General features: G+C 41.8%; 1 protein-coding gene across 5 annotated transcripts in view; it reads right to left on the bottom strand.

Annotated features, from left to right (window-relative positions):
• Nucleotides 1–25,377, bottom strand: part of RNF34 (ring finger protein 34) — a 37,664-nt gene continuing 12,287 nt past the window's right edge. Inside the window, exons 1-7 of one of the 5 annotated variants that reach the window (XM_072143464.1) lie at nt 16,628–16,810; nt 8,895–9,101; nt 6,275–6,673; nt 4,050–4,103; nt 3,698–3,899; nt 3,233–3,262; nt 1–425 (exon numbers count right to left, since the gene is read on the bottom strand). In XM_072143464.1, coding sequence (XP_071999565.1) covers nt 238–425; nt 3,233–3,262; nt 3,698–3,899; nt 4,050–4,103; nt 6,275–6,673; nt 8,895–9,101; nt 16,628–16,633 — 1,086 coding nt within the window. In that variant the 5' untranslated portion in view covers nt 16,634–16,810 and the 3' untranslated portion in view covers nt 1–237. Of the gene's footprint in view, nt 426–3,232; nt 3,263–3,697; nt 3,900–4,049; nt 4,104–6,274; nt 6,674–8,894; nt 9,111–16,627; nt 16,819–25,377 lie in introns of those variants that run through there. The other 4 variants (XM_072143471.1, XM_072143487.1, XM_072143454.1 and 1 more) reach the window with 4 other exon arrangements.

Here is a 25,377-nt window from a genome sequence, read left to right as displayed (position 1 = left end):
TTCCCACAAGTAGATAGATTTTATTGATAAGAATTGTCATCCATTCCAGATCCACAAACACACACTTGCATGCAATGTGCCTGACCACTTCTCATTGAGCTCATAAACAAATCCTACCTTTATAATTTATTACAAAACACATTTCTATCAGTTCACTCAAACATTGGACATCTAACCAGGTTTCTTTGTATTTGTTAAGCCCCAAGCACTTGTATTTTGATATTTTGGTCTTGATGCCTAAGACTTGAAGACATGAACAGCCCGCACCACATACTGTCGGCAGATGGGACACTCACTCATTCTCTTGCCACATTTGGTGCAGGTCACCATGTGGCCGCACTCCAGGAGAACACAGTCTATGACAGCGTCCATGCAGATGCGACAAAGATTGTCGTCATTTCCAGTCAGCTGCAGACGATCTCTCTCTGGAAGAAAGAAGACATTGGAAAATAGTCATCCACAAAAGTAACCCAAAGTTACAAGAAACTGCACAGGAATGTATATATCAGTGTAAGGGCTGTTTCACACGAACATGTGCAGCCCATGGAAACGTGCTGTATGTTGGTACAATCCCACGGGCTGCACACACAGCAGCGGATGGGAGTCCCTGCAGTATATCTAAATATAATGTACGTTCGGCCAAACAGCCGTACATTCATTGTATTAACTTACCGTTCCGGCACAGCTGTTCAGCCGGCAAAGAGAATGTCCCTCCATTATATTTGGATACAATGCAGGGACTCTCATTCCAATGCTCTGTGTGCAGCCTGTTGGATTATGCCACCATACGGCTGTTTACACTGGCTGCACGTGTTTGTGTGTAACAGGCCTAAGGTCTTGGTCCATTGAATTGCATGATGAACAATCTGTTTAATGAATAGTGGAAATAGTGGTACCTATTGGCAGCATGTCATAGAGAAATGCAGTGATTTCAAAATTACCATTATTATTTCTGCACATAATGCCATTTCTGAGAATTTCCCATTAAAATCTTTATGCCAAAAGGGGCAGTTGGTGCTCCCCAGGTCATGACCTCAGCACCAGGAGCACCACTATTCCTGCCTGGATCACTTTTCCCTACATCACAGAAGCAGGAGATTGGTTTTGTTTGAAACACAGGAGACGCTGGAAGAAGAGGGGTATGTTCTTGGAAGAAATATTTGTGCTTCATGTGCTGAGGACATGCCCTGGGTGTAACAACTGCCTCATTAGCATATGGATTCAACTGGGAATTTCTTGGTATAAAGCACAGATATAGTAAAGGTACGTATGGAATCACAGTACATTCACATCACATGCTGCCAGCATATTAACACTTGACAGAGGTTGTAGACTCTCTTTACCCAAAAAGTATAAGGGGGGTTCCGTGGTTCTGTTAAAACATGGGGTCTTTCTACCAATAACAGATTCTCTCCTGACCATGTTTAGTGCGTAGAATTACAATTTGGTTCTGTTAATTTCTGTAAAGCTGAGCTGCAATACTGCCACAGACCATGGTCCGGTGTGGCTAGGATTCCTACACCCCGGATAACCTCATTAATAGAGCTACAGAGACGTCTACAGATGTCTAATACAATGGGTACAGAAAGTATTCAGAGCCCTTTCAAATTTTCATTGCAGCAAATTGGCAAGATCAAAAAAGTTCTTTCTTTGCTCATCAATGTACACTCTGCACCCAATTGTGACAAAAAAAAACCCCGAAATGTATATATTTTTGCTAAGTGAAATATCACATGGTCATAAGTATTCAGACCCTTTACTGTGACGGCTCGATGTGTCTCGTTGAAAAGCGCAATTTGCTGCGAGGCTCATCGAGCAGACGCCAGGGTGTACTGCTCGCCGTGCAGGCACCAGGTTTCCTGTGCGGTGAGCTGGCGTCACGGAGGGAGGGATGAGAACATGGAGGTTGTGGAAGGAGACATAAATAATTGAATAAATTACCAGCGGGGGCGAGCAAATAATTATGTAAATGAGCAAGGAAGTGTTACGATTTGGAAAGAGGCATCAAACGGGACATGGCCAGGACTTGTTGGCAGGGAGCCACGTAATCTTATTCTGGGGACATTACATGAATGGAGGGCAGCACAGATGCCATTCTAACTTAGCTAATGTAATCTGCAGTGCCTATTGGGAGGGCCGCATTTGCCATGAGGCGGGGTGCCCCAAGTGGCAGATAGCAGACCCTTTAAGAGGCGGCATTTTGCTGGCAAGGTGCCGATGTAGTTGATTGTCCTGCAGAGTACTGTGCTGCACCTCTCTGCCTGACACCATCACAGCTCCGGTTTCTGGAGGGAAGTACCACGTTTATTATTCTGTATAATGTGTGCTCCATGGCTCTATAAACTGTCTATGGGGATCTGTATATAGGAGCTGGATTTTAATTAAACTGAGCGGCCTTATATAGAGTACTGTATATAATTTAATTTAGGAGAATGTACATGGAGGCTGTTATAAATAAATTAGTGGAACTGTATATAAATAAATCAGATATGTATATAAATTAGCTGGGTGCTGTAGTTTGAGTGACCTGGTATATATAATAAATTATGGGTGGTGTAGATACTATAATTTATTAGGTGACTATATAATGGATGTTTTATGTGGGAAATAGTGTGTTTGGTCATGTTGTGAGGATAATATCTATTTGGGAACACAATCCATTGTACTGTAAGTGACTGTGGTATGTAAAATAACAAGGCGATGGCTTCAGAACAACTCAGTGAAAATTCTTGACTGACCTGGCCAGAGCCCTGACCTAAATACAATTGAAGAGACTGGAAAATGCCTTCCAACCTGAGGGTATTGGAGAGGATCTGCAAGGAATAAATGGCAGAAGATCCCAAAATCCAGGCGTGAGAAACTTGCATCATTCCCATGAAGACTGAACTGGTACAAAAGCTGCTTCTACTCAATACTGAGCAAAGGGTCTGAATACTTATAACCCTGTGATTTTTCAGTTTTTCTTGTTTAATAAATTAGCAAAAATATCTAAATTTCTGTTTTTTTTGCTGTAAAGATGGGGTAGAGTACATTAAAGAGCAAAATAAAAACCAACAGTTTTTGATCTTACCAATTGGCTGTAATTAAATACTGAAAAATTAAAAAAAGGGGTTTGAATACTTTCCATACCCACTGTAAGTATCTAAATTCTGTTGTGGCAGGGTCACTAGGTAAACAGGTCACTGTCAAGCCAATCAATAGATAACTGAAAACTTAAAATTGTAGAACTGACCCGAGTCTTGTCTGGATTCTATACTTTCCACTGAAAAAGAACAAAAAAAAAATATAATGTATCAAGCCAAAAGCTGAATAATTGTAAATATAGAGGATATTGACATGCAACGAGAAGCAGAACATGGCCCACATTTATGTGGCTGTGCCAATTTTCAAGTGCAGTTTGCAGAGATATACATGTGCAAACTCCTCTCAAGTGTATTTCTGAAGTATTGATGGCTGCACTGTGTCCGCTGTGACACAAAAAACTGTCCACCCAAAGGGACACACTGGTGCGAATTTGGGCTGCTCGCAGACATAGTTGTGGCACATGCCAAAAAAACAACATAAGCATCATTATGGCGCATGTAGGGTGTGCCGGTCTTTAATAATCTGGCACACTCTGCACATTAGTTAGATGTGTTAGAAGATAAATGTGGGCCTATATTTCTGTATAATAAAACATGGTGGACTCCCCACGTACTGGACTTTCTGTTCTCTTCGTTCTCTCTGTACAGCCTGCTGACTTTCTCCACCAGCTCCCATTTCTCACAGCATCCTGAATAGTTGACAAAGTTTCGGGCCAGAATTTCTTTCAGCTGTCGGATAGTCAGCCCTTCTATTTCCTCCTCAGTTGATAAGTCGGATAAGGATGCTCTGGCTTGTTTCTTTGATATGTCATTTGCCTAAAGGAACAAACAAAGCAGCTGTGGAGAAGAGGAACCACATATAACCCCATTTCTTAGTACGGTTATCCCCAATGCATACGGAGATCTATTGCTGGTAAATATCCCCCTGCTCCATGTATTGTTCAGGCAAGGACCATAATCACTCACTTGTAGATCTGGGGTCTCTGTATCAGATGTAATGGATATTGTTTCACTTGTTCCCTAGAAACAAAAAAACAACATGTAAGTTCAATCTGTGTCGGTCTCTGCAAATATAAAGAACCAGCATATTGCTTCTGGTTAGAGCAAAGTCCAATGCAGAAATCATACAGTTAGAAATCTGTTCATATGTTCATCATTAAAGGGGTATTCCCAGAAAGACGAGATTCTTAGGATACCAAAATAACACATTCTCCAATTCTCTATTTAGAAAAATACAGCATTTTGCAGATATAATTCGAACCGGTCTCTATCAGTCCTGCTATTTACAATTTGGTTGTCCCTGGATCTTCTGACTACGGTTGGATTCTTCTCATGAATATCTTCTCTTGTCTGCACGCTGCAGTGCTCTCTGCCTCCTGCATTACAAGACCAGCTCCGACACAGGCTCTTCCTGCCAGCAGTGTGTAGATATAAACTCTACTAGCTACGGACAGATAAGGTCTTTCTTTATGCAGGGGAGGGAGGCATATAGCAGAGCTATATAGATGAGATCGGGCCGAGAATGTCATTGTTTCTTATATCAATCTTATGGATCCCATTATCTCTCTGTGATCTGTCTCATCTCTCTTTTTCTATGTGTCAGATACTATTACAATGTACACCGATAATATAAGCACATTGTCAGCACACAGCATCTCATAGCATAGCTTTATTGTGTAAAAATCACTAGGGGATTGAAATTTGAGAACTTTCTTTCATGGGGAAAACCCTTTAAAGGGGCTCTGTTATGCTGTTAATAAATACCCATAAAAATTAGATTCTGATAAAGGAAATTATTAGACTATAGGATGTGACAGAGCAGCTCTGGGTGTGATTTAGGTGGTCAAGTCAGAGCCCTGGGGCGCTTCAGGGACCAGCACCAAATTACTTGTGGGCTTATTTTTATCAACTTACACAGTAATAGATACCTCTCACTAGGGTTGCATCAATACTAGAATTTTGAGTGCGATACAATACCTGAAAAAGTATCTCTCGTTACCGATACAGTATTTTTAAGAAAAGAAAAACGTATTATCTGAATGTTTAGGGTGTGGTCACATGGAGCGTTTACATTGCGTTTAGAATGCAATGCAAACGTCTGGGGCGGGGTTCTGCCTGATCGCATTTGAAACACATGTGATCAGTAATGGTCAACCAGTGATTTGCTATATAGCTTTATGACAGTGTAATATATGTGTTGTAAAGGTCGCCCTGGTATTGTTAATATAAAAAAATAATAATAAAAATAATAATAATAATAATAATAATGTTATAATTATATATAAAGAGAGATGTCGGAGAAAATCCCTCTCTGTATACTAGTGAAGTGATGACGAACCCTTTGAGAGACAGAGTGCCCAAACTACAACCAAACCCACTTATATGTTGGAAAGAGCCAGCATTACAATTTAAGCAGAAACGTATTGATCCCTGCTGTATCACCGGTTTCAATCCTATTGGCTTCCTGAAGACAAATACAAGAGAAAGAAGATGGAGAAATTTGGATTGTAGTTTCCCTCCAGGGTCCCCTGAAGAGGAAGAATCAGGGGACCCAGAGCAGGAGCCCCAACGATAATCCATCTCTGTCCACACCTCGCTTCTCCTGTAGTCCTGGCAACCAAGGATGTAGCTATAAAATAGTGCTGAGCTTGGCACGTCCTGGGCGGTTTTGGACCACAGGAGGAAGCCTTGAGTCCTATCTGGCAAACTGTGTGCTGGGATGAAGACTGGGTGCCCACAGAAAGGGCTCCGAGTGCCATCTCTGGCACCTGTGCCATAGGTTTGCCACTACTGTACTAGTGCATTAAGCCTGTGTCACAGTGAAGCTTTTTCATATTTGTGGTAAGACCGTGTCCTTCACAATACGCATATACAATAATGTATTCTGCACTATTGCGACTTGCAGCATGCACTACTATGGATCTGATCAAACCCAACATCCAATGCTAAACTTGTTAAATAGCTAAAGCAGCTAGGCTTGGTTGAAGGATAAGCTGTCCTGACATCTAGCTGAAGGACTTAGAACTATTGACTTATCTACATTTGCTATATAGAACACAAGATGCAATCTTACAGGCTCCAGGGCTGGAATCTCCCAGCCTTCTTTATATTTGCCTTCTGTACTTGATAGACCAGCATTTATGTGGATAAAGGCTCATAAGCAACCAGCTCCTGTGTCAGGGCTTGTGTACCTGGGATGCTGATCCACTTCCCATGCTCCCACTTCTGTCTGATAGTTCTCCCTGAGATGAAGACACGGAAGATGAAGGCACAGAAATAGCTGAAAAGAATGAGAAAGCAGAGGCCTGCGATCTTGTAGTGCTGTCTGTACCAACATCCATCTCCTCTTCAGGACACGTGCCATGGTGGCAGAGCACCAGCTCCACCAAGTCTTCCTTCTCCCGACAGCTCTCTGTAGGGATGTTTCTTAGTGTTAGGTATTGACGCAGGTCTTTCACTTTCAGCTTCATTAGCTGGGGCCGTTGAAATGCGGTTCCTTGTAGTAAATGACAAGTACAACAACGCCTGAGGTTTTCCTGAAGTGTGGAGCACACTGAGCAAAAGTCTTTTTTGCAGTCACAACAAACATGCTGAAAAATAGAAATGCATGGTGTCAAAGGTGAACGGTGGGGTTAAATTGAAAGGGCCTTGTTTTATTTTCTTATACTGATAGCTGTGGTCTTCTTACAGGTACATACAAGAGTGATAGAATAGTAACTGGATTGTGACCATAGACTGTGTCCCCATCCCCCTCATGATAAACATTGCCCGAGAGCCTGCGGTGGAATACACCAGAATGGAGCGAGCAGGAGACTGGCAAGACTAGTGCTTTTATCCTTCTGCCATGGACCCGCAGCTAAAAGAAAGGACAATTCTTTTTGCACAGAACCACTCATTTTTTTGATCCATATTGGATTGTGGAGTCGAGGATCTAGCAGCATGCACCATGGATATGCTGTTGGAGGTCAGCATAGGTGATTGGGTGAGCGAACTGGACATTTTCATTGTTTCTCAAGATTTTAAGATGTTCCATACTGAGGACCTATAATGACCCAGTCATCCTAAAGTAGAACCATGATGTCTAACAAAGACTGTGGTTATGTGTTGGTTCATTGGACTTGTGTATAGTATCAGGACTGTGATTATACAGAGCCTTGCAAAAGTATTCAGCCCCTTTTAACTTTTCTACCTTTTTGCACATTTCAGGCTTCAAACATAAAGATATAAAATTGTAATTTTTTGGTAAAGAATCAACAACAAGTGGGACACAATTGTAAAGTGGAAGGAAATTTATTGGATATTTTAAACTTTTGTAAAAAATAAACTGAAAAGTGGGGCGTACAATATTATTCGGCCCCTTTACTTCCAGCGCAGCAAACTCACTCCAGGAGTTCATTGAGGATCCTGCGTATAATCACGTCTCCATATAAATCCACCTGCTCTGTGATAGTCTCAGGGTTCTGCATCATGAACACCAAGGACCACACCAGGCAGCTCCGTGATGCTGTTGTGGAGACGTTTAAAGCCAGATTTATGATGCAAGCTATCATATTGAAACTGCAAACCTACCATGATCCGGCCGTCCCTCTAAACTTTCATCTCAAACAAGGAGAAGACTGATGAGAGATGCCAAGAGGCACATGATCACTCTGTATGAGATTTACAGCTGAGGTTGGAGAGTCTGTCCATAAGACAACAATCAATCGTACACTGCACAAATCTGGCCTTCTTCTTGTCACTCTTCCATAAAGATATCCATAAAAGTTTCCTTTAAAGTTTGCCACTAGCCACCTGGGAGACACCAAACATGTGGAAGAAGGTGCTCTGGTCAGATGAAACCAAAATGTAACTTTTTGCCCACAATGCTAAACAATATGTTTGGTGCAAAAGTAACACAGCTCCTCACCCTGAACACATCTTCCTCACTGTCTCACATGGTGGTAGCAGCATCATGGTTTGGGATTTTCTTCAGCAGTTACAGGGAACATGGTTTAAATTGATGGGAAGATGGATGGAGCCAAATACTGGACCATTCTGGAAGAAAACCTGCTGGGAGTCTGCAAAAGACCTGAGACTGGGACAGAGATTTATCTTCCAACAAAACAATTATCCCAAACATAAAGCAAAATCTACAATACAATGGTTCACAAATAAACGGATCCAGGTGTTAGAACGGCCAAGTCAAAGTCCAGACCTGAATCCAATCGCTCCAGCTCTTTTCCAAGGAAGATGGGGGAAGAATTCCAGTCTCTCAAGACATGATACCCCAAGTGACCTACAGCTGTAATAACAGCAAAAGGAGGCGCTACAAATAATATTGCACGCCCCACTTTTATTTATTTATTATTTTTTTTACAAAAGTTTAAAATATCCAATAAAATTAGTTCCACACCACAATTGTGTCCCACTTGTTCTCGACTTTTCCCCCAAAAATGACAATTTTTATATCTTTATGTTTGAAGCCTGAAATGTAGCAAAAGGTAGAAAAGTTCAAGGGGGCCGAATACTTTAGAAGGGCTCTGTAAGTCCCAGTTGAACCTTAGTTTTGTGTAATATGTAGATATGATATGATGCTCTTTAATCATTATTCATGTGTTCTGGCACATGAATGCAGGATAACGCGTCTAATTGAGCAACAAACAAGTACACTTTTTGCCTAAAGAGGTTTCACAATACTATATGTGCAATTTCCATAAATAACATATCAAATAAGAGGCATTTGCAGTGTCCTATAGCTATAAATCTCCAAAATTACGTTCTTTACAAATATTCAATGCTTAAAAAGGGTCAACTCCACAGAACTGGACTTACCTTCTTTCTGAAGACTGTGAAGTTCAGTCCACAAGCTTTACATACAATGTTGGAGGATGATGAGGGATATGGAGAAAAGTCAGCACTCTGTGCAAATCTAAAGGGGCCTGCTCCGCCAAAGCCCGATTGCTGTCCTCGCACAGCTCCTGTACCCATGACTTCATTCAGCAACCCGCAGCAAGAAGCCCACATGGAGCTGGCCCCCGCCTGTAACATGCAAGCACAAATGCTGCTCAAGGGCCAGGCAATAAACTGGTATACAATACAGTAAATAACATACCAGCTCCCATATAACAATTGTAACTCACTTTCCTCATTTACAGTAAAAGTAACCTGTCATGTGTTGATAACTACGTACAAAGATAATCAACCCACCACATCTCCTCCCAGGGCTTGGGAATAACATTCAGAACTCAAAAAAGTCTTCAAAGATAGAACAGCTTTTTTTTCCCTGCACTTTTACATTAATGGAACGCACAGGACACAAAGGAAATACCACAGGTTTCATCGTTTAGCCTGAATGGTCCCATGCACTGAATTTTGTGATACTTAGATTTGAAGACATTTTTGGGATTGTTATGTGTTGAGACTATATAATACCCACCTTAGTGACCCGCAGAGTATAATGCCCCCTTCCAAAATCTGACATTTGCTGCACATTCTTATATATATATAAGATGTGCTATATAAATTTTCTGCTGCAGTTATTATGTAGATTTTCATTAATTAATAAAGGCTTTAAAAATCTGTTAGAAATACACATTCATTCTGCTTGGAAAATGAGCAATAACTTTTACAGAAATTCAGTGCATTACTTGGCACAGCTTTTAATACATTAATTATTATTTTTCTAATTTCATTTCTAGATTGTCATCTCATAACCTTCCCCTATAAATAAAAAAAATGCTTACAAATATGAACATATCTGGGGCACAGACAATCTGTCCTAGTTGAGTAGCAAGGTGGACGCTGACATGTCCGCTGTGCTCCATGTGGGGCAGGAGAACACACTAAGGTACAGCCAGGACTCTACAGTGTGACTATGAGCAGAGTTATTATCCTATTTTTGACCCCTTGCTGGATCCTACTTACATACTAAATGATTCAATGCATTCATAGCGTTGTAGAAGAGCCGTTGCTGGAGGACTCTTGTAACTGTGCAGGGACATCATTGAGCAGCAGATTCTGAATTTCTTGGTTGTCAAGATCACAATGATAAAAATAGGATGTATTCCTTGACATTGGTTTAGACACATCTGATCCTCTCCATGGAACAGTCAGTTGCCTCTCTGGAGGATAATGCTGCTTCTTATAATCAGGTGCACAACATGGGATGATGGGAAGAATTATACAATATTTGGATGTACCGGTACCTCTAGATATTCAGTCAAGGTGGTAACAAATAAAAATTTTGCTCTAGCTAAAAATCTTCCACTCTGCATCCACTGTATCGGGCCAGGGATTGTATTAGAAAATGACACACTAAACAATAGTTGGATTTCAGTTTTTAAAATAATGTACAGAAAGAGCTGGTTTCAGAGCACATTATACAATTTTATACAATGAGCCCAAACAAGTACTTTTAGGATAGTCCTGTAATCACCTTTATACTACATGCCCACTGGTGCTAGGGATGGATGGAGTGTACAATACTACATATACCACTTGTTATCTTTTTTTTATTCATCCATGTAAAAATGTTAACAAATGTGTAATACATTTTGTTAAATAGGCTTCACATTTATTTTTTGTGGTTCATATTGCATCTTCACTTCAGGCAATAACAGACATGGCCAGAATTTAGATAGAGGTGGCATTTAAGACATTTATTCCACTTTTATGATGTAGTAACTGATCACAATCTAACCATCTTGTACGCATGGGAATACAATCATACAATGTATTTACTTTTCGCAAGAGTTCTATCGTCATCAGGATGTTGTTTTGTTAGGCCCTCATATGCAACTATGCCGTCTGGGCGTGTGAGTTAACCAATTTGGGTAAGTGACCACCCTGCGGGTATTTATAAGACTCAAACAATTATTTAGGTACTGACCCCCGAGGAAGTTGCAATGGTGATGGAAAATATACCTTCACATTGTTATATTCCTTCCTTCACTACACCACTGTATATTTATTTCAATGGATTAGCTTTGTGCCAGTTCCTTTGCTATTCTAGGCTGTGCTATTTGTTTTGTCTTTTTTTTACCATCATAGTCTTCTATTAGGACAATTACCTTCATATGGATTGAGGTGCTGCATTCTTTATTTGATCTTTTGTATCTGGTCTTAGAGGAAATATCTTCACCATATATTTGTATTGTTGTGAGGAGTTTGGTGTTTATACTTATCATGGTCTTACACACCGGTCTTTTTCTATGTACTCATTTACTTTTAGTGTTTTTAAAGTACAACTGTAAAGTATAAACACTTTTGCCTAACTCTGCACTAAACAAAAATAAGCAATTCTCGAATTTACTATAAATTAGCTTATCTGCAGCTGTTTAACAGCTAACAGAGGTATTACAAGGCCCCCAGGCTCATCTCCATTGGCCATGCTTTCTGGTTGCCATGGGAAACTGTATAGTACAGGTGGAGATCACAGGAGGCTTGTTGAGAGTGGCTGTAGGACCTGTAGTGATGTCACAAGCATGTGACTCATCACATGCTTCAGGTCGTCCAATTACAAACATACTGCCCTGTTCCGGTTCATTGCCCTGAGCTGAAGTGACAGCCAGGAAGTGCCCATAGCTGAATTTGAATCTAATGTTAAATATACCAGATATATCTGAGGCTAGGAAGAAGCCAGCAGCATTATACAGATATATTTGGAATTGTTATCAAAGTCTGTCTCCAGCTGTGCTTGAACTATTTTTTGCCAGTAACACTTTAAGTGTCTTTATTTCATAGGCAAAATCAATATACCACACAACAAAAATAAATTGTTTTTGTAGTTTTTGCCTATACACTCTCTTTGTCGCTTCTATATTTAAAAATCATCAACCATCATGTAATAGGAAGATGTCCCTTAACCCCCCTAACGCTGAAGCCCTTTTATTTTTGCATTTCCATTTTTTCATGTGACTGATCGTGCCGCCAGCTTTGCCAGAGGCATTTAAATGGTTAACACCCGCAAACAGTTCCAACATCAACCACACGTGTTACCGGTCGGTGTTTGCTGCAATATGCAGCAAACACCCACCTTGTATGGAGAGGGCTCAGCCTGTGAGCCCTCTCCATACCCCGCAGTCGGCATGTGACATAGACCTATCTAATATATAGACAGTATATACAGGCAGAAGCCCCTGTCCCCCATAGATAGTATGTACAGGCAGGACCCCCCCTCCCCCATATATAGTATACACAGGCACTTCATAAGGAGTATAAACTGGCCCCTTGTAATGAAATAATAAAACTAATATCTGCCTCCAACTCCAGGCTCTAGCCCCAGCGATCCTTGATTGATGAAGTCTCTCCTCTTCTCCTGGCAGCCATATCTTATCTGGAGTGACACAGGCCGCCGAATGTGCTGACGTCTTGCCGGCCTGTGTCATACAGAGTGGTGCACTACTTTACATTGGGGTCTTTAAGGCACTGATGTAATTGATCTACTAACGAAGCTCCTGAGAAAAATTGAGGATGCCCAATCTCTTTTCCCTTTTTCTGCCACAGATGCCCTGTAAATGTCCCCCAGAAAGTATATTGGAAAACTGTAGAACCTTTCATTCTAGAAAGAAGAACTTTTACAATGTTGTCTGCCTCATATGACTTGGAAGGACAAGTCACAGGTTATCTGGTGGTGCCTAACATGAAGTTATACTTTCTGCAGCCCAACATATGAAGGGTTGGAGAAAGTCTGCATGTTGAGTGTGATTATTGTATAGGCAAACAGTTGTACAACAGATTGACCCCTGTATTAAGAAACCCCAGGCTCTTTGGCTTGGATGAATTTCAGAAATGACAGAGAATGGGTATCAATACTGGGAATCACAATTCCATTCTGGGGAACACGTTTAAAGAATTGTACCTCTACACGAAGACTATAATATATTTGGGTTTTTGTATTTTTATATCATATTGTTATATATTTGTTTTAAGCACATTCAGTTCAAATGATTTGGGCATGTAGGTGTCATGGGACATTTTTTTTTGTTTAACTGTTCACTATAAAAAGAGTTTTATACCGTTTTTCCATAAACACCAGGCTAATGTCTGCATATTTTTAAAAAATAACAGTGGCTAAAAAGAAGTAAGCGACAATGCTTTAAATTGACAGTCATATAGAACAATGGTAGGCATGACATCAACAGCATGTAGTCAATCCATACTCATGGTAAAAATGTCCACCAGAAATCTGCTGCTCAATTTAACAACAGACACACAAGACGAGTACACAAAAGGATAGGACAAAAGAAATGATCCCTACAAGAGAGGAGTCCCCCCCCTTTATGTAACATTGCACCCCAAGTGTCCCATGGGGCCCAGACCTTAGTGAAAATGTCCACTCTGCGATTCATAGACTCTGTTAGGGACTCCATACTCCTCACTTCACACACTCTCGCAAGAAGACACTGGGGTAGTGGGTGGACGATCTGTTCCAGTGTTGGGCTATCAGACACCTGGTCGCAGCAAGAATATGCAAGCTGAGTTTTGTGGTTACCTTGGGAAAGGCCTCTGAGGGTATATTTAGCAGGTAGAATAGAGGGTTGAGAGGTATTGACAGCAAGAGCTGAGGTGTAGAGAGCCACCAGTCTCCGCACAGCGCCAGCATACATCCGATACATTAGGGAAAAGCGGATGTAGTTGAGCAGGAGTATGGTACCAGAAATAAAGCAATTTATATTGATCCTCCTTAGATCAACATTTTGGCTGTGCTGGGCCATATGAGATTCCAGGTTCTCGGGGGCCATTTGAAAATGGAGTTTGAACCCCAATTCATAGGATATATGGGATTATAATTCAAGATGATCTGATTTTATTTGGGGATATCAAGGGTCTAGCACAGCAAGACAAGGCCCATCAATGTATTAAATGGATAGCCATTCATTTAACCCCTTCGGGACTCAGCCTATTTTGACCTTTAGGACGCGGCCCCGATTTTCAAATCTGCTCTGCGTCACTATAAGTGGTTATAGCTTTGGAACGCTATGAGATATCCAGGATTTTGAGATTGTTTTCTCGAGACACATTGGGGGACATGTATTATTTTTTAAATCACTTTTTAGAGTATTTTTTAAAAGGTATTAATTAAAAATGATCTTTTTTCAGAATTTTTTTTCCCGGCGTTTACCTTGCAGGTCCAGTAACAGTTCTGTTTTATTATACAGATTGTTACGGACCCAGGAATACCAAATATGTGGGGGGGTTTATGTATTTCTGTTTTTTATACTTTATAAGTGTTTTAATGGGAAAGTGACATTTTAGGGGCTTATATATTTATGTATTTATTTATTTTTTATTTATTCTAAATGTTTAAACTTTACTTTTTTTTACTTTTTTAACTTATACAAACTTGAACCAGTGCTGCTCTGATCGCTGTTTCAAGTCCAATGCACTGCTCTACAATTCTTTTTCATTGTAGAGCAGTGTAAACTGTCTGAGCATGCAGACGCATGCGCAGACAGTTTACAGTCAGACCCGGAAGGTAAGCGGCACAGGGGATTCGATCCATAGGGGGAAGACCCTTACGCGCCGCGGTCATGCTTGACTACGGCCGTGTAAGGGGTTAACACTCGCAATCTGAGCCGGGGAAAGCTGAGCAGGTGCTTCAAAATGTGAGTCTTGACAACTTTCTTGAAAATCTGAAAAATCGCACCTAAAGTTCTAAGCCTCCTACAATAATGAGGTGACACATAAAAAAAAAACATTACAAAGCAGACACTCCAGAAATGATAGTTGTCAAGTTATTTTGGTGATATTACCATCTGTCTGGAAAGCAGAACATTTTTAATACATTTTTTTCATAAATAAATACTAAACATAGGACTCAAATTTTTCAACTAATATGAAGTACAATCGGCCACATTTATCAAAACTGTAATAGCAAAATGATTCAAGCTGCTCATGGCAACCAATCAGCACTAAGCTTTCAGTTTATAAACTGGAAAGGGAAAGCTGAGCTATGAAAAGTTGTCATGAGCAACTAGAATAGTTTTTCTCTCAGACACTTGATAAATCTCCCCCAAAGTGTCAAGAGAAAACCATCTCAAAATCACCTGCATATGCTAAACTCTTCCAAATGTATAACCACATAAAGTGACATGTGTCATATTTGAAAAAAGGGAAAGTGAAAACTGGCCAAGTCGTTAAGAGTAACTTTCACACCCTCCATCAACTCCAACTCTTTGGGTGTGGTCACACATTAGCACTTGGGGGCGGGGCTTGGCATGATTGCATATACGTTTCTATGCAAACATGCGATCGGTAACCAGCACCCACAGTCTTGTATTTAGACCATACAAGACATCAGGAGCTGGTTTCAGAGTCAAAGCGCTACGTCTGATAGCAACCTTTGCCGTTCTGCGCATTCTGGCATAGGTGGAACCTTTACTCTAGATCCTCCAGAGTAGTCAGAGTTATTATTTGATGATTTATACTGTCAGATGAGAAGAGCCAGGTTGTCTGCTTCTGCCCAGGACCCCCCATCTGACAAGCACATAGCCAAATTAGCGTATTGTTAATTTGCAAATCAGCCCATCTATTTTAAGAAGGGTGGTCCTGGGCGGAAGCAGACAGTCAGTGGAGCAGCACCTGTTGAAGGATGCAAAGGGAGTTGGTGAAAATGTTGAAAGGTCCTCTTTAAAGACTGTTGACACAAGGGCTCAGGCCGCGGTCACACGTACCGCTAGGCGTCCGTTCATAACGCAATGTTAGTGCAAAGGGGGTGGTCCTTGACCCAAATACACATGCATTTCCTGGGAAACCCTCGTTCGGCTTATCAATCGCATGCGTTTCCCTGGAAACGCATGTGCGTTCGGGCCGAGGACCGCCTCCAGTGCGCTAGCGTCGCGTTATGAAAGCGTGACTGCGGCCTTAGAGTCATGTTTCACATAAAGAATCCATGTAAAAACCCCAAGAATCAGGTTTGATGGGAGTCACTTCCAGACACTCTATGAATGGCGCTTCCATCCTGCTCAGGGTCTGTGGTGACACCAGAGGATTTATCTATTGCTGCGCACACATAACCTTAATGGACAGACTTCAGATTTATTCCCATCCATTGATTTTAACCTCATTTCTCTTTCAGACATTGTCAACTGTGTTTGCACTTTGTGGCAATAGCTTTATAGGATTTTGCATCTGATTGCTGGCAGCACCAAAGACCCCCACAAATCATATGCTGGGGTGTCCCTGGGTGGTATACGGCACTCCATACACTTCACATAAAGCTCAATTTATACAGGGAACTAGGAAATCTTGTTCCATTGATCTTTGAGGGAACAGCAAGGGGATCATGTAGAGAACAACCCAATTAAACTTCCACTATAATAGGGGTAACCAGTATCTGTCCCCACTGTGTACATCCAGGGTACATGACACATTACCTCAGACATGTATACAGTGTCACTAGAGAAACACACCAGTACATTATGTGGATGTATACATGTCCATATAGCGGCGGCTCCAGGCAGTAATAATCCAGGGATGACTACGGTGCTAACAAGCGGCAGATCCCCAGTGACATCACTCACATTCCCCCTGCCTGACACCACCGCCCTGTGCCTCCAAATTACCTTCATGACACCGTCCGCTATGCGCTCCCCACCGACCCGGTCTCTGACACACAACCATCAGTCGCCGCCGTTACATGTAAATTCCACCGTTAGGTGACATCAGGGCCATGTGACCGGAGCCGTGAGTGACGTCACCGCGGCACGTGACTACGTTCTGAGGGAAGAGGGGAGACATGAATGGATGTGGTCCAGTGCAGGGCGGAGCGGAGCCGGAGGGCGCGCACTGTTATGTCTCCCCAGTGCACATACTGAGGACACAGCACTGGCGCCCCCCAGCAGTCATGTAGGGGCACGACTGGCATCACAGCGATAATACTGCCACTGCTGAGGGCGCTTTGTTGTCAGAATTTCAGAACAGAAATCTCTGAGCAGAGCTAAATACAGACATATTTATATATATATATAATTACAAATTATTTTCACTTAAAAGTTAATTATAAATCTTCAATTTCAAACACAGGTAATATTCCCAGTGTCTAGACACTTAAAGGACACCTGTCATCAGGTCTGTCTCACTAGTCCTGTCACCTCTACCTGTTGGAGCAGCTCACAAGGATCCATCCCAGCCTTTATCTAGTTATTTCATACATTAATCATTGTAAAATCACATATTTTTTATCAAGTAAATGAGGCTGGTCACATGGTCAGAGGCAGTGATGTCACTCCTGTTCCCCCTCCCCTCCCCTCCCCCTGCTCATGTCTGTGTGTAATGTATAGTAAAGCATTGCTAGTGTGTGTGCTGCATCTGCTGACATGCTGCATCCTCCTAATATACAGGTGAGAGACAAAGACATCAGCTACACAAGTACCTGACATGTTCTGCTGTAACATGGCTGCCTGGAGCTGCTGTATCTCTCCTAAACACACACACACATGCACACACAGACTGCAGGGGGTGTGGCCACCAGCACCAGGAAGCACATCATTATACAGCCTCACATCATTATACAGGCTGTCAGTCATGCACTGGGGGGTGCGGCTGTGCCTCCCACTCATGAATAAGCCGGACAGCTTGAATATGCTAATGACTCATTGGACATTTCACAGGTCATTTGCATACAGCTTTAGGACCTCATTGCTTAGGTTTACAGGCATGTAGAGGGACAATGAAGGGATAGAGGCAATGCTCTCTAATGGCAGTTTATGAAAATATATTTAGTTTAGGGGGGTTATTTTGCATGACGGGTTCTCTTTAAGGGATATCCATAAATTATTATTGGCATCTACTATTCACAGGAAAATAAATAACAATCTGATTGGTGGGCATCCGACTGTTGGGACCCCCCTTCAAATAATTATTTATCTGCAGCGTTCAGCTAGGAAGTACAATGTGTCCCACAGAAAACAAGCCCGAATATGTATGTGGAAAATTAAAAAAGATGTTGCTTGATCCTTAAAGGGGTTTTCCCATCTGGGCATTCACATTTAATTTAATTCATTTGTCATATGTAAACATTTCTTCAATTGGATGTTATTAAAAAAATGTTTCTGTGTGAAGATAATTTCTCATAAATGTAGTCATATTGTCCTTTACAAACGAGATGGCTTGCTTGGATACGACCACCTCACATCTTGGCAGTGGTGGCCATACATGCGCTATTGAGTCCTACCTGACCTCCTGAATTCAGCGATCATTACCACAGGACGGCTGTGGAACATGCAGTAACTCCTCAGACATTTAATATTCAGAAACTTTTTCCTTGTGCAATCACTCCAGCTGAGGTGGCCGTATCTAAGGACACCGTCCTGTTTCTAAGGGACCGTGTAACTACATTTATGAGAAATTATCTTCACACAGGAACATTTTTTCAATAACATCTTATTGAAGAAATGTTTATATATGGCAGATTAATGAAACTGAATCTGAATGCCCAGATGAGAATACCCCTTTAAGGGGTTAAATGCACATTGATTTCTCTCATTCTCCATTCTTTATACTTAGGCTTTCTACAGTTTTTCTTGATTGTAAGCGCTTGTGAGCAGCACCCTCACTCCTGTCGTTTCATCAGACCATGTTATTACTCTGTAAGGTCCTATTTTACATGAATATTTAACCCATCATTTGTAAAGCGCTACGGAATATGATGGCGCTCTATAAACATTTATATGATCTATATTTCCTCATCTGTTCCTTTAACCTCGCTTCCATGCAATTACCGAAGGCTGCAATGATCTTTTGACTGCTCATCTAGAGGTGATTCCCCATCTATCTGCTACCACTGATGCATCGGATCATTGCTTATTCATGAAATGCTTTGGCCTTTGGGGATCCTGGGAATTGTCCATCAAAACTATCACAGACACATTATAAAGAATGCTGTCCCACAATGTTCACAGGGCTTATTTAATAATCCGATGCTGAATAGTTGAAACTCTCTCCAAAAATGCATTTATAGTCTAATTTTCTAGACTTGTTTTCAAGGCTCTTGTATGACTAATGTCCTATCCATAGCAGCTGTGCAATGTTGTTTAAAAACTCCTTAACGCTCCAAAACGCCCTAGAACTGACATAAAAAATAATTAAAATTTTTAAAAATGTATTAAAACACAATAAAACCTGTATAAATGTAGTGTTCCCATATAAAAGAATAAAGTAGAGGTGTTATTTGGGGTGCACACTGAAAGTTGTAAAAACCGAGGCCACAAGAAAATGGTACAAATGCATTTTTTCACCAATTTCACTGCATTTGGATTTTTTTTCCCACTTTAGAGTACAAAGCATGGGATATTTCATACCATCACTGCGAAGTTCAATTTGTTACATAGAAATAAGCCCTCATACAGCTCCTTACACGGAAAAATTAAAAAGTTATATATTTTTGAAGGTGGGGAGTGAAAAATGAACAAAAATAGGCTGCGTCCTTAAACGGGTATTCCCGCGATAACAAAATAACACATTCTCTAATTCACTGTTATTAACAAAAATACAGCATTTCACAGATATAATTACAACCTGTCTCTATCTGTTCTAGTGTACACAATTTTGGTTGCCCATGGAGCCTACCCTGGATCTTCTGCAGCCATATTGTCCTTCTGTCTGACACCGCAGTGAGCTCCTCTCTGGACTGCAGCCCCCACCCTTGCATTCCAAGATAAGCTCACACACACTTGTGATGGGGATTCCGACTCTTCTTAGTGAGATGGCTCATTAGGCTCTGCTCAGTAAGAAGTCACCCCATTCCACACCACTTTTAACCCAATTGTATCTGGTAAAGGGGACGTGGTGAGCCAGTTAGGGGCGGGGCTATCTGAGGGGAGCTGGCTATCTGAGAGCTGGCTTATCTGCTACAGGCAGATAAGATCTTTATCCAGGGGAGGTGAAGTATATAGCAGATCTGACAGTATGTGTTATGGCTGTGATAGCAGAGCTGAGAATGTTATGTGTAATATGCATCTCATGGATTTCAACATCATAACGTTAACAAGCTAAATGAAAATGTATATAAACATGTAACCTGATAATCTAACCACATTGTCAGCACACAGAACTAGAGGAATCATGAAGTGTCTGGTTAGAGAGTCCCCGTCCACACTCTGGAATTTTACAGAGACCATGACTGGAGCTAAAACAGCAATAAAACTGAATGAAATTTTAAAGTAAGGGGGTTACAAATTATATTTATTGTGTAAACATCATTAGGGGATTGAAAATTGGAAAATTTCTTTCACGGGCACCTTTCTCCTCAGTGCTAAGTTGTTATAAACCAGCCATGGTGTATGGGCTTCTGGTGAGCACAGTAGTTACAGTTATTATTCACTTCTACCAGAGTTATGCCCGATTTTTTTCTGTAGCTTGTCCATAGTGTATAACAGCTGACCAGTGAGCCCCTCCCCCACCAATCAACTTCTAATGACCTATCCTGTGGATAGGTAGTCGGTAATATAATATCCCCAAAGCCCATTTAACTTACCCATGCACTGTATCTAATACCAAAAATTGTTCCTTTCCATTTATTTTGAATAATTTCCCTACCACTAAGGGCTCTTTCACATTGGCCTTGTTTTTCACACCTGTGGTTTAGAGATTCTCCCGGATGCCTAAGTATGTCATTGATTTCTATGGGTCTTTTCACATTGGCTTTGTTTCACTGATCCGTGGTAAAAAAAATTTAAAACCAAACAGGTCATTTTATTTTCACAGAGAAGGGGTGAAAAACCAGGTGCAATGTCAAAGGGAACTTTGTCACCAGAAGTTTCACTAAAGACAGATTACAGAAGCCCATTACAGCGGAATTGCAAATATGCCTTTCTGCTTTGTCTAAGTATTTGCATTACAATATAATTGTGTGCTATAACTTACCTTGCATCCTGACAGAATGCTCTGTGTAGTCCCAAGGGTTGGGCTTTGGTATGGATGCATTTCAAAAAACAACATGTGACTATACAGGAGCCATTATTCCATTATTCCCCCCACATTATATACAGGAGCCATTATTCTCCAACCCCCTATTATTATATACAGGAACCATTATTCCCCCCATACCCCAAATTATTATATACAATAGCCATTATTCCCCCACCCCCTCATTATATACAGGAGCCATTATTCCCCAACCCCCTATTATTATATACAGGAACCATTATTCCCCCCCATACCCCTAATTATAATATACAATAGCCATTATTCCCCCACCCCCTTATTACATACAGGAGCCATTATTCCCCCCCCTTTATTACATACCGGAGCCATTATTCCTCCACCTCCTATTATTATATACAATAGCCACTATTCCCTTCCACACCCCCACATTATATACACATTATTCCCTTCCCCACAGCCCCCCACCCCTTGATTATATACAGGTGCCGTGACCTCACCCCCTTATTATATACAGGTGCCATGACCCCACAGCCCCCCCCCCACCTCACCTGCTCATTATATACAGTTACCATGACTCCACAGCCCCCTCCCTTATTATATACAGGTCCCATGACCCCACAGCCCGCTCAACCTTACTATACACCAGTACTAAATAACAAATATATAAACTCATCCCCCGCAGATATCACTGCTGCCGCCACCCCCCAAGCTGATATCACCGCCACCGTGCCCCCCACAGATATTACTGCCTAAACCATCCTTCCCCCCCCCCCCGCAGCAATTACTGGCAGCCCCCTGCAGATATCGGCAGCCCCAATATATCTTTTACAGGAGGGCCCGGCCCGCTGTGACTGCTGTGGCTCGAGCCCTTCCCCGATCGCGTTTGCAGGGGTTTCACAAGCCCCTGTATATTACCATACCTCCCAACATTACCGGAAGAGAAAGAGGGACATAATGATGGCATGTGATTCACTTCTTCTGAGCCACACCCCTAACCATGCCCTAGCCGGGCCCCAAATCTGCAGAAGCAAGCATTATGATTACTGTGTGAGCACTGCAGTTTGGCCGAAAGACATGGAATTTACTGAAGCATAATAAAACCTGTCTAAATTTGGTATCCCTGTGATTGTGCTGACTAAAAGAATAAAGTGAGGTGTAATTTGTAGCATACAGTAAAAGCCGTAAAAACAGGACCAAATTGAAAATTTGGAATTTTTTCCAGCTTCCCAGTACAAGGTATGGAATATTTAATACCATCACTAGGAAGGACATTTTGTTATGCAGAAACAATTCCACTTAATGCTTTTTAAATGGAAAAATAAGAAAGTTATGAAATTTTTAAAGTGGCGAGTGAAAAATGGAAACGAAAAAAAAAATATTTTTTTTAAACACATTTTATTTGGTTCTATTTACACATCCGTAATACATTATAAAATAAACACAGTGGAAACGAATATAGATTTCTCCAACATTCCAGCTGTCATGAATCACGATATTAATAATTTCAGATAAATAAACATCAAGCCTTAAGAAGATGATGCCCCAGGGGGAGACGACCCTATGAAACATGGTTGGATCCGCTACTTGATTTCCTATGAGGAGGGTGCACTCATGGTGAAGCTTCTATCTCAGATTGGTTACACCTCTAAAGCTCCTAGGGAGCCTTTTAGTTGCTCATTGTTATAAGGCATTTTAAAGGGCTGTTTACTTAAAGGGTTAAGTCACATCTGGTAAAATAAAAACAGAATATCAGGGCACTGAGGTGATTAGGGATGGGGCAGGGGGGTCTAGGGGAAGTGAAACATTTAACACTTTAGCTGTTTTAGACAGCAGTCACAGGAGCACAGAAGCAGCTGCACACTCTCGGCTCTGCTGCATCTCCTGTCTTCCCGGGCTGAAGTTCACAGTGAGGAGGAGGGAGCAGGGCACTGCTGCTGCCCCACAGAGACACATGTGGTAGTAGAGCAGGTTAGTGATGGGAATTCCGACTCTTCTTAGTGAGCTGGCTCATTAGGCTCCGCTCACTAAGAAGAGTTGGCTCTTCTGGCTCCTGAATGGCTCCCTATTAAATGTATAATAGGGAGCCATAGGCCAATTAGTCACCCCACACCACTCAACTTTTAACTCGATTTTATTGGGTTAAAAGGGAAATGGTGAGCCGTTTAGGGGCGGGGATTCGCAAACGACCCATCACTAGAGCAGGTCAGTTGCAGTCTCCACTGAGGCTGATCCACCGAGGGCTGCTGTGTAGAGCAGTGGGCATCAGTCTGCTCTACCAATCATTTTCCATCCATCCATGTTCGAGAAACACTGGAGCTCTCAGCATGTGGCTGTATCTTGTACCGGAGCTCCAGTGATGGAACATATCTATATCCTGATTGGCAGGATTCAGGTACGTTCACGTGAATGCCCTGAGTAATATTGTGACATTGCCCACATCTGATGTCACTTCAGGAAAAGCTGAGAGTGTTTTCCAGATAGCCCCATATATCTGTTAGCCCTACATCTCAGGATAGGAAGCAGCCAGCAGCATGATACAGGTACTGTTGGAAGTGTTTGTCAAAGGCTCTTCCCGGCTGTGCTAAAACAATTTTTTGTCAAGTAACTTTACAGTTACGCTTTAAACCCACTAAACTACCCAGCTAATCCCAACAGATCATGACAAATGTGCTCTGGGAGTTACGATATACCTGCCACTCTCCTTGCCCTTTACAAGTGAAGATAAGCTTAGTTTCCATAGAATCTGAGGGCTATATCACTTCTTGGAGTTGGTGTATGGGTAAAGTGAACATACTGTGCAGCAAGCTACGTCTCCATGGCAACAAGCATTACCCAGTAGTGCAAAATGCTTCTAAATAGAGACAGAGGGACCAGTAACGTCAAATAAATGACATTATTATAGAGTAATATGAAAAGATAATATAGAGAAACTGAATGACAAATGTGCCACAAACAACATGAATTTGATTAAAATTTTGCCAACGAATAATATAAAAAAATTAATATGACAATGATTTATTTGCCCCCTGGAAAGCTTGTGATTGTCGGGGGGAGGCTGTCCACTTGTAGTTACTGCTGCATGTGGGAGTTCCTTAACACTTGTATTTATAATTGATTATTGTAGTTAGAGCAGACATGAGTTTAAGGAAATCTACCACCAAAATCCATCATGATAAACCAGGGACACTTACTCATAGATCCAGGCACCATGAATGTGGTAATATTCTTATATTTGTTATCCATGTCCTTCAGACCTTCTAATTTCAACTTATAACATTATTCTAATAAGCCTGAATGGTTCCTGGGGGTGTTACCAGAGCCCACCCATGCTGTCTCCCCCTCCCTCCCTTAGCACTTCCCCCCTGACCCTACCTGATGTAATCTCACTGCAGAAGAGGGAGCTTCAGCACACAGTGGGAGGGAGCACGGAGGGGCTCTGGTAGCATCCACAGAGCCTTAGTGTCTGGATCCATGAGTAAGTGTCCCTGGTTTAACATGCTTGATTTTGATGGTAGATTTCCTTAAAAGGGTTGCCTTGCCCTCCAAGCAATTTTCATACTTATCTTGAGGATAGGTTATCAATTTATGATGGGTGACGATCCAACACCCATTCAACAAGCAGTTGGATGTGGACCTAAAACCTAATCTCGAAAGTATTTTTCAAGTATACCTGTCCGTTTTCACCCTTTAACCCCTATGCTTTGCTGCAACAAGATGAAGGCTGTTATCTCTAAGAATAGTCCTGTGATGATGGCAAATAACCCGGGAGCAAGTGAAAACCATCACAGGTAAGAAAGAAAATGGTTAGAGACACGTACAGTTAAAAATGAGGGGCCAGTGTTAAGGGAAGACAGCAGTCATATCAAATCCATGGTGCATTCCTGAGGTCAAGCAGGTGGATACAGATCAGGGTCAGTTCAAGATCAGACCATTACCAGAAAAAGAACACAGAATCCCAGTTCTACAACAGAAACAGGGCCAGGGCACTGATTATAGCAGATTGTGCATCATTGCACAACAAGATAGGGACCTTAATATTGAAACATCTCATATTGGGAAGGGAGGTGCTTTCCATAACAGGGGTGCACAGGGATAAATCTGCATCAAATTTGACATGGGTACACTGGCCCTTTAACCCCTACCCGACATTTGACGTAGTACTGCATGGCAGAAGGTGCGTTCCCACATTTTGCAGTACTATGGAGCTGACACCAGAACCTGCAGGTGTCGGCTGTGTATCATAGCCGACACCCGCCTCTAACACCCACAATCGGAGATTCGATTGCGGGTCTTAACCCCCTACACACCACGGTCAAGCTTGCCTGTAAGGGGCATCTCAGGTGAATCGGAGCCACCCTTGGCCCTAACTAGGGGCGTCTGCTGCTCTGATGTCAGCCCCGGGGTCTGCCAGTGCCCTGGGCTGCCCGAT

Source organism: Engystomops pustulosus, chromosome 1 (assembly GCF_040894005.1).
Source record: "Engystomops pustulosus chromosome 1, aEngPut4.maternal, whole genome shotgun sequence".
NCBI classification, from domain to species: domain Eukaryota; kingdom Metazoa; phylum Chordata; class Amphibia; order Anura; family Leptodactylidae; genus Engystomops; species Engystomops pustulosus.
The sequence above is the reverse complement of the archived record's forward strand: the minus strand, read 5'-3'. Positions and strand labels throughout refer to the sequence as shown.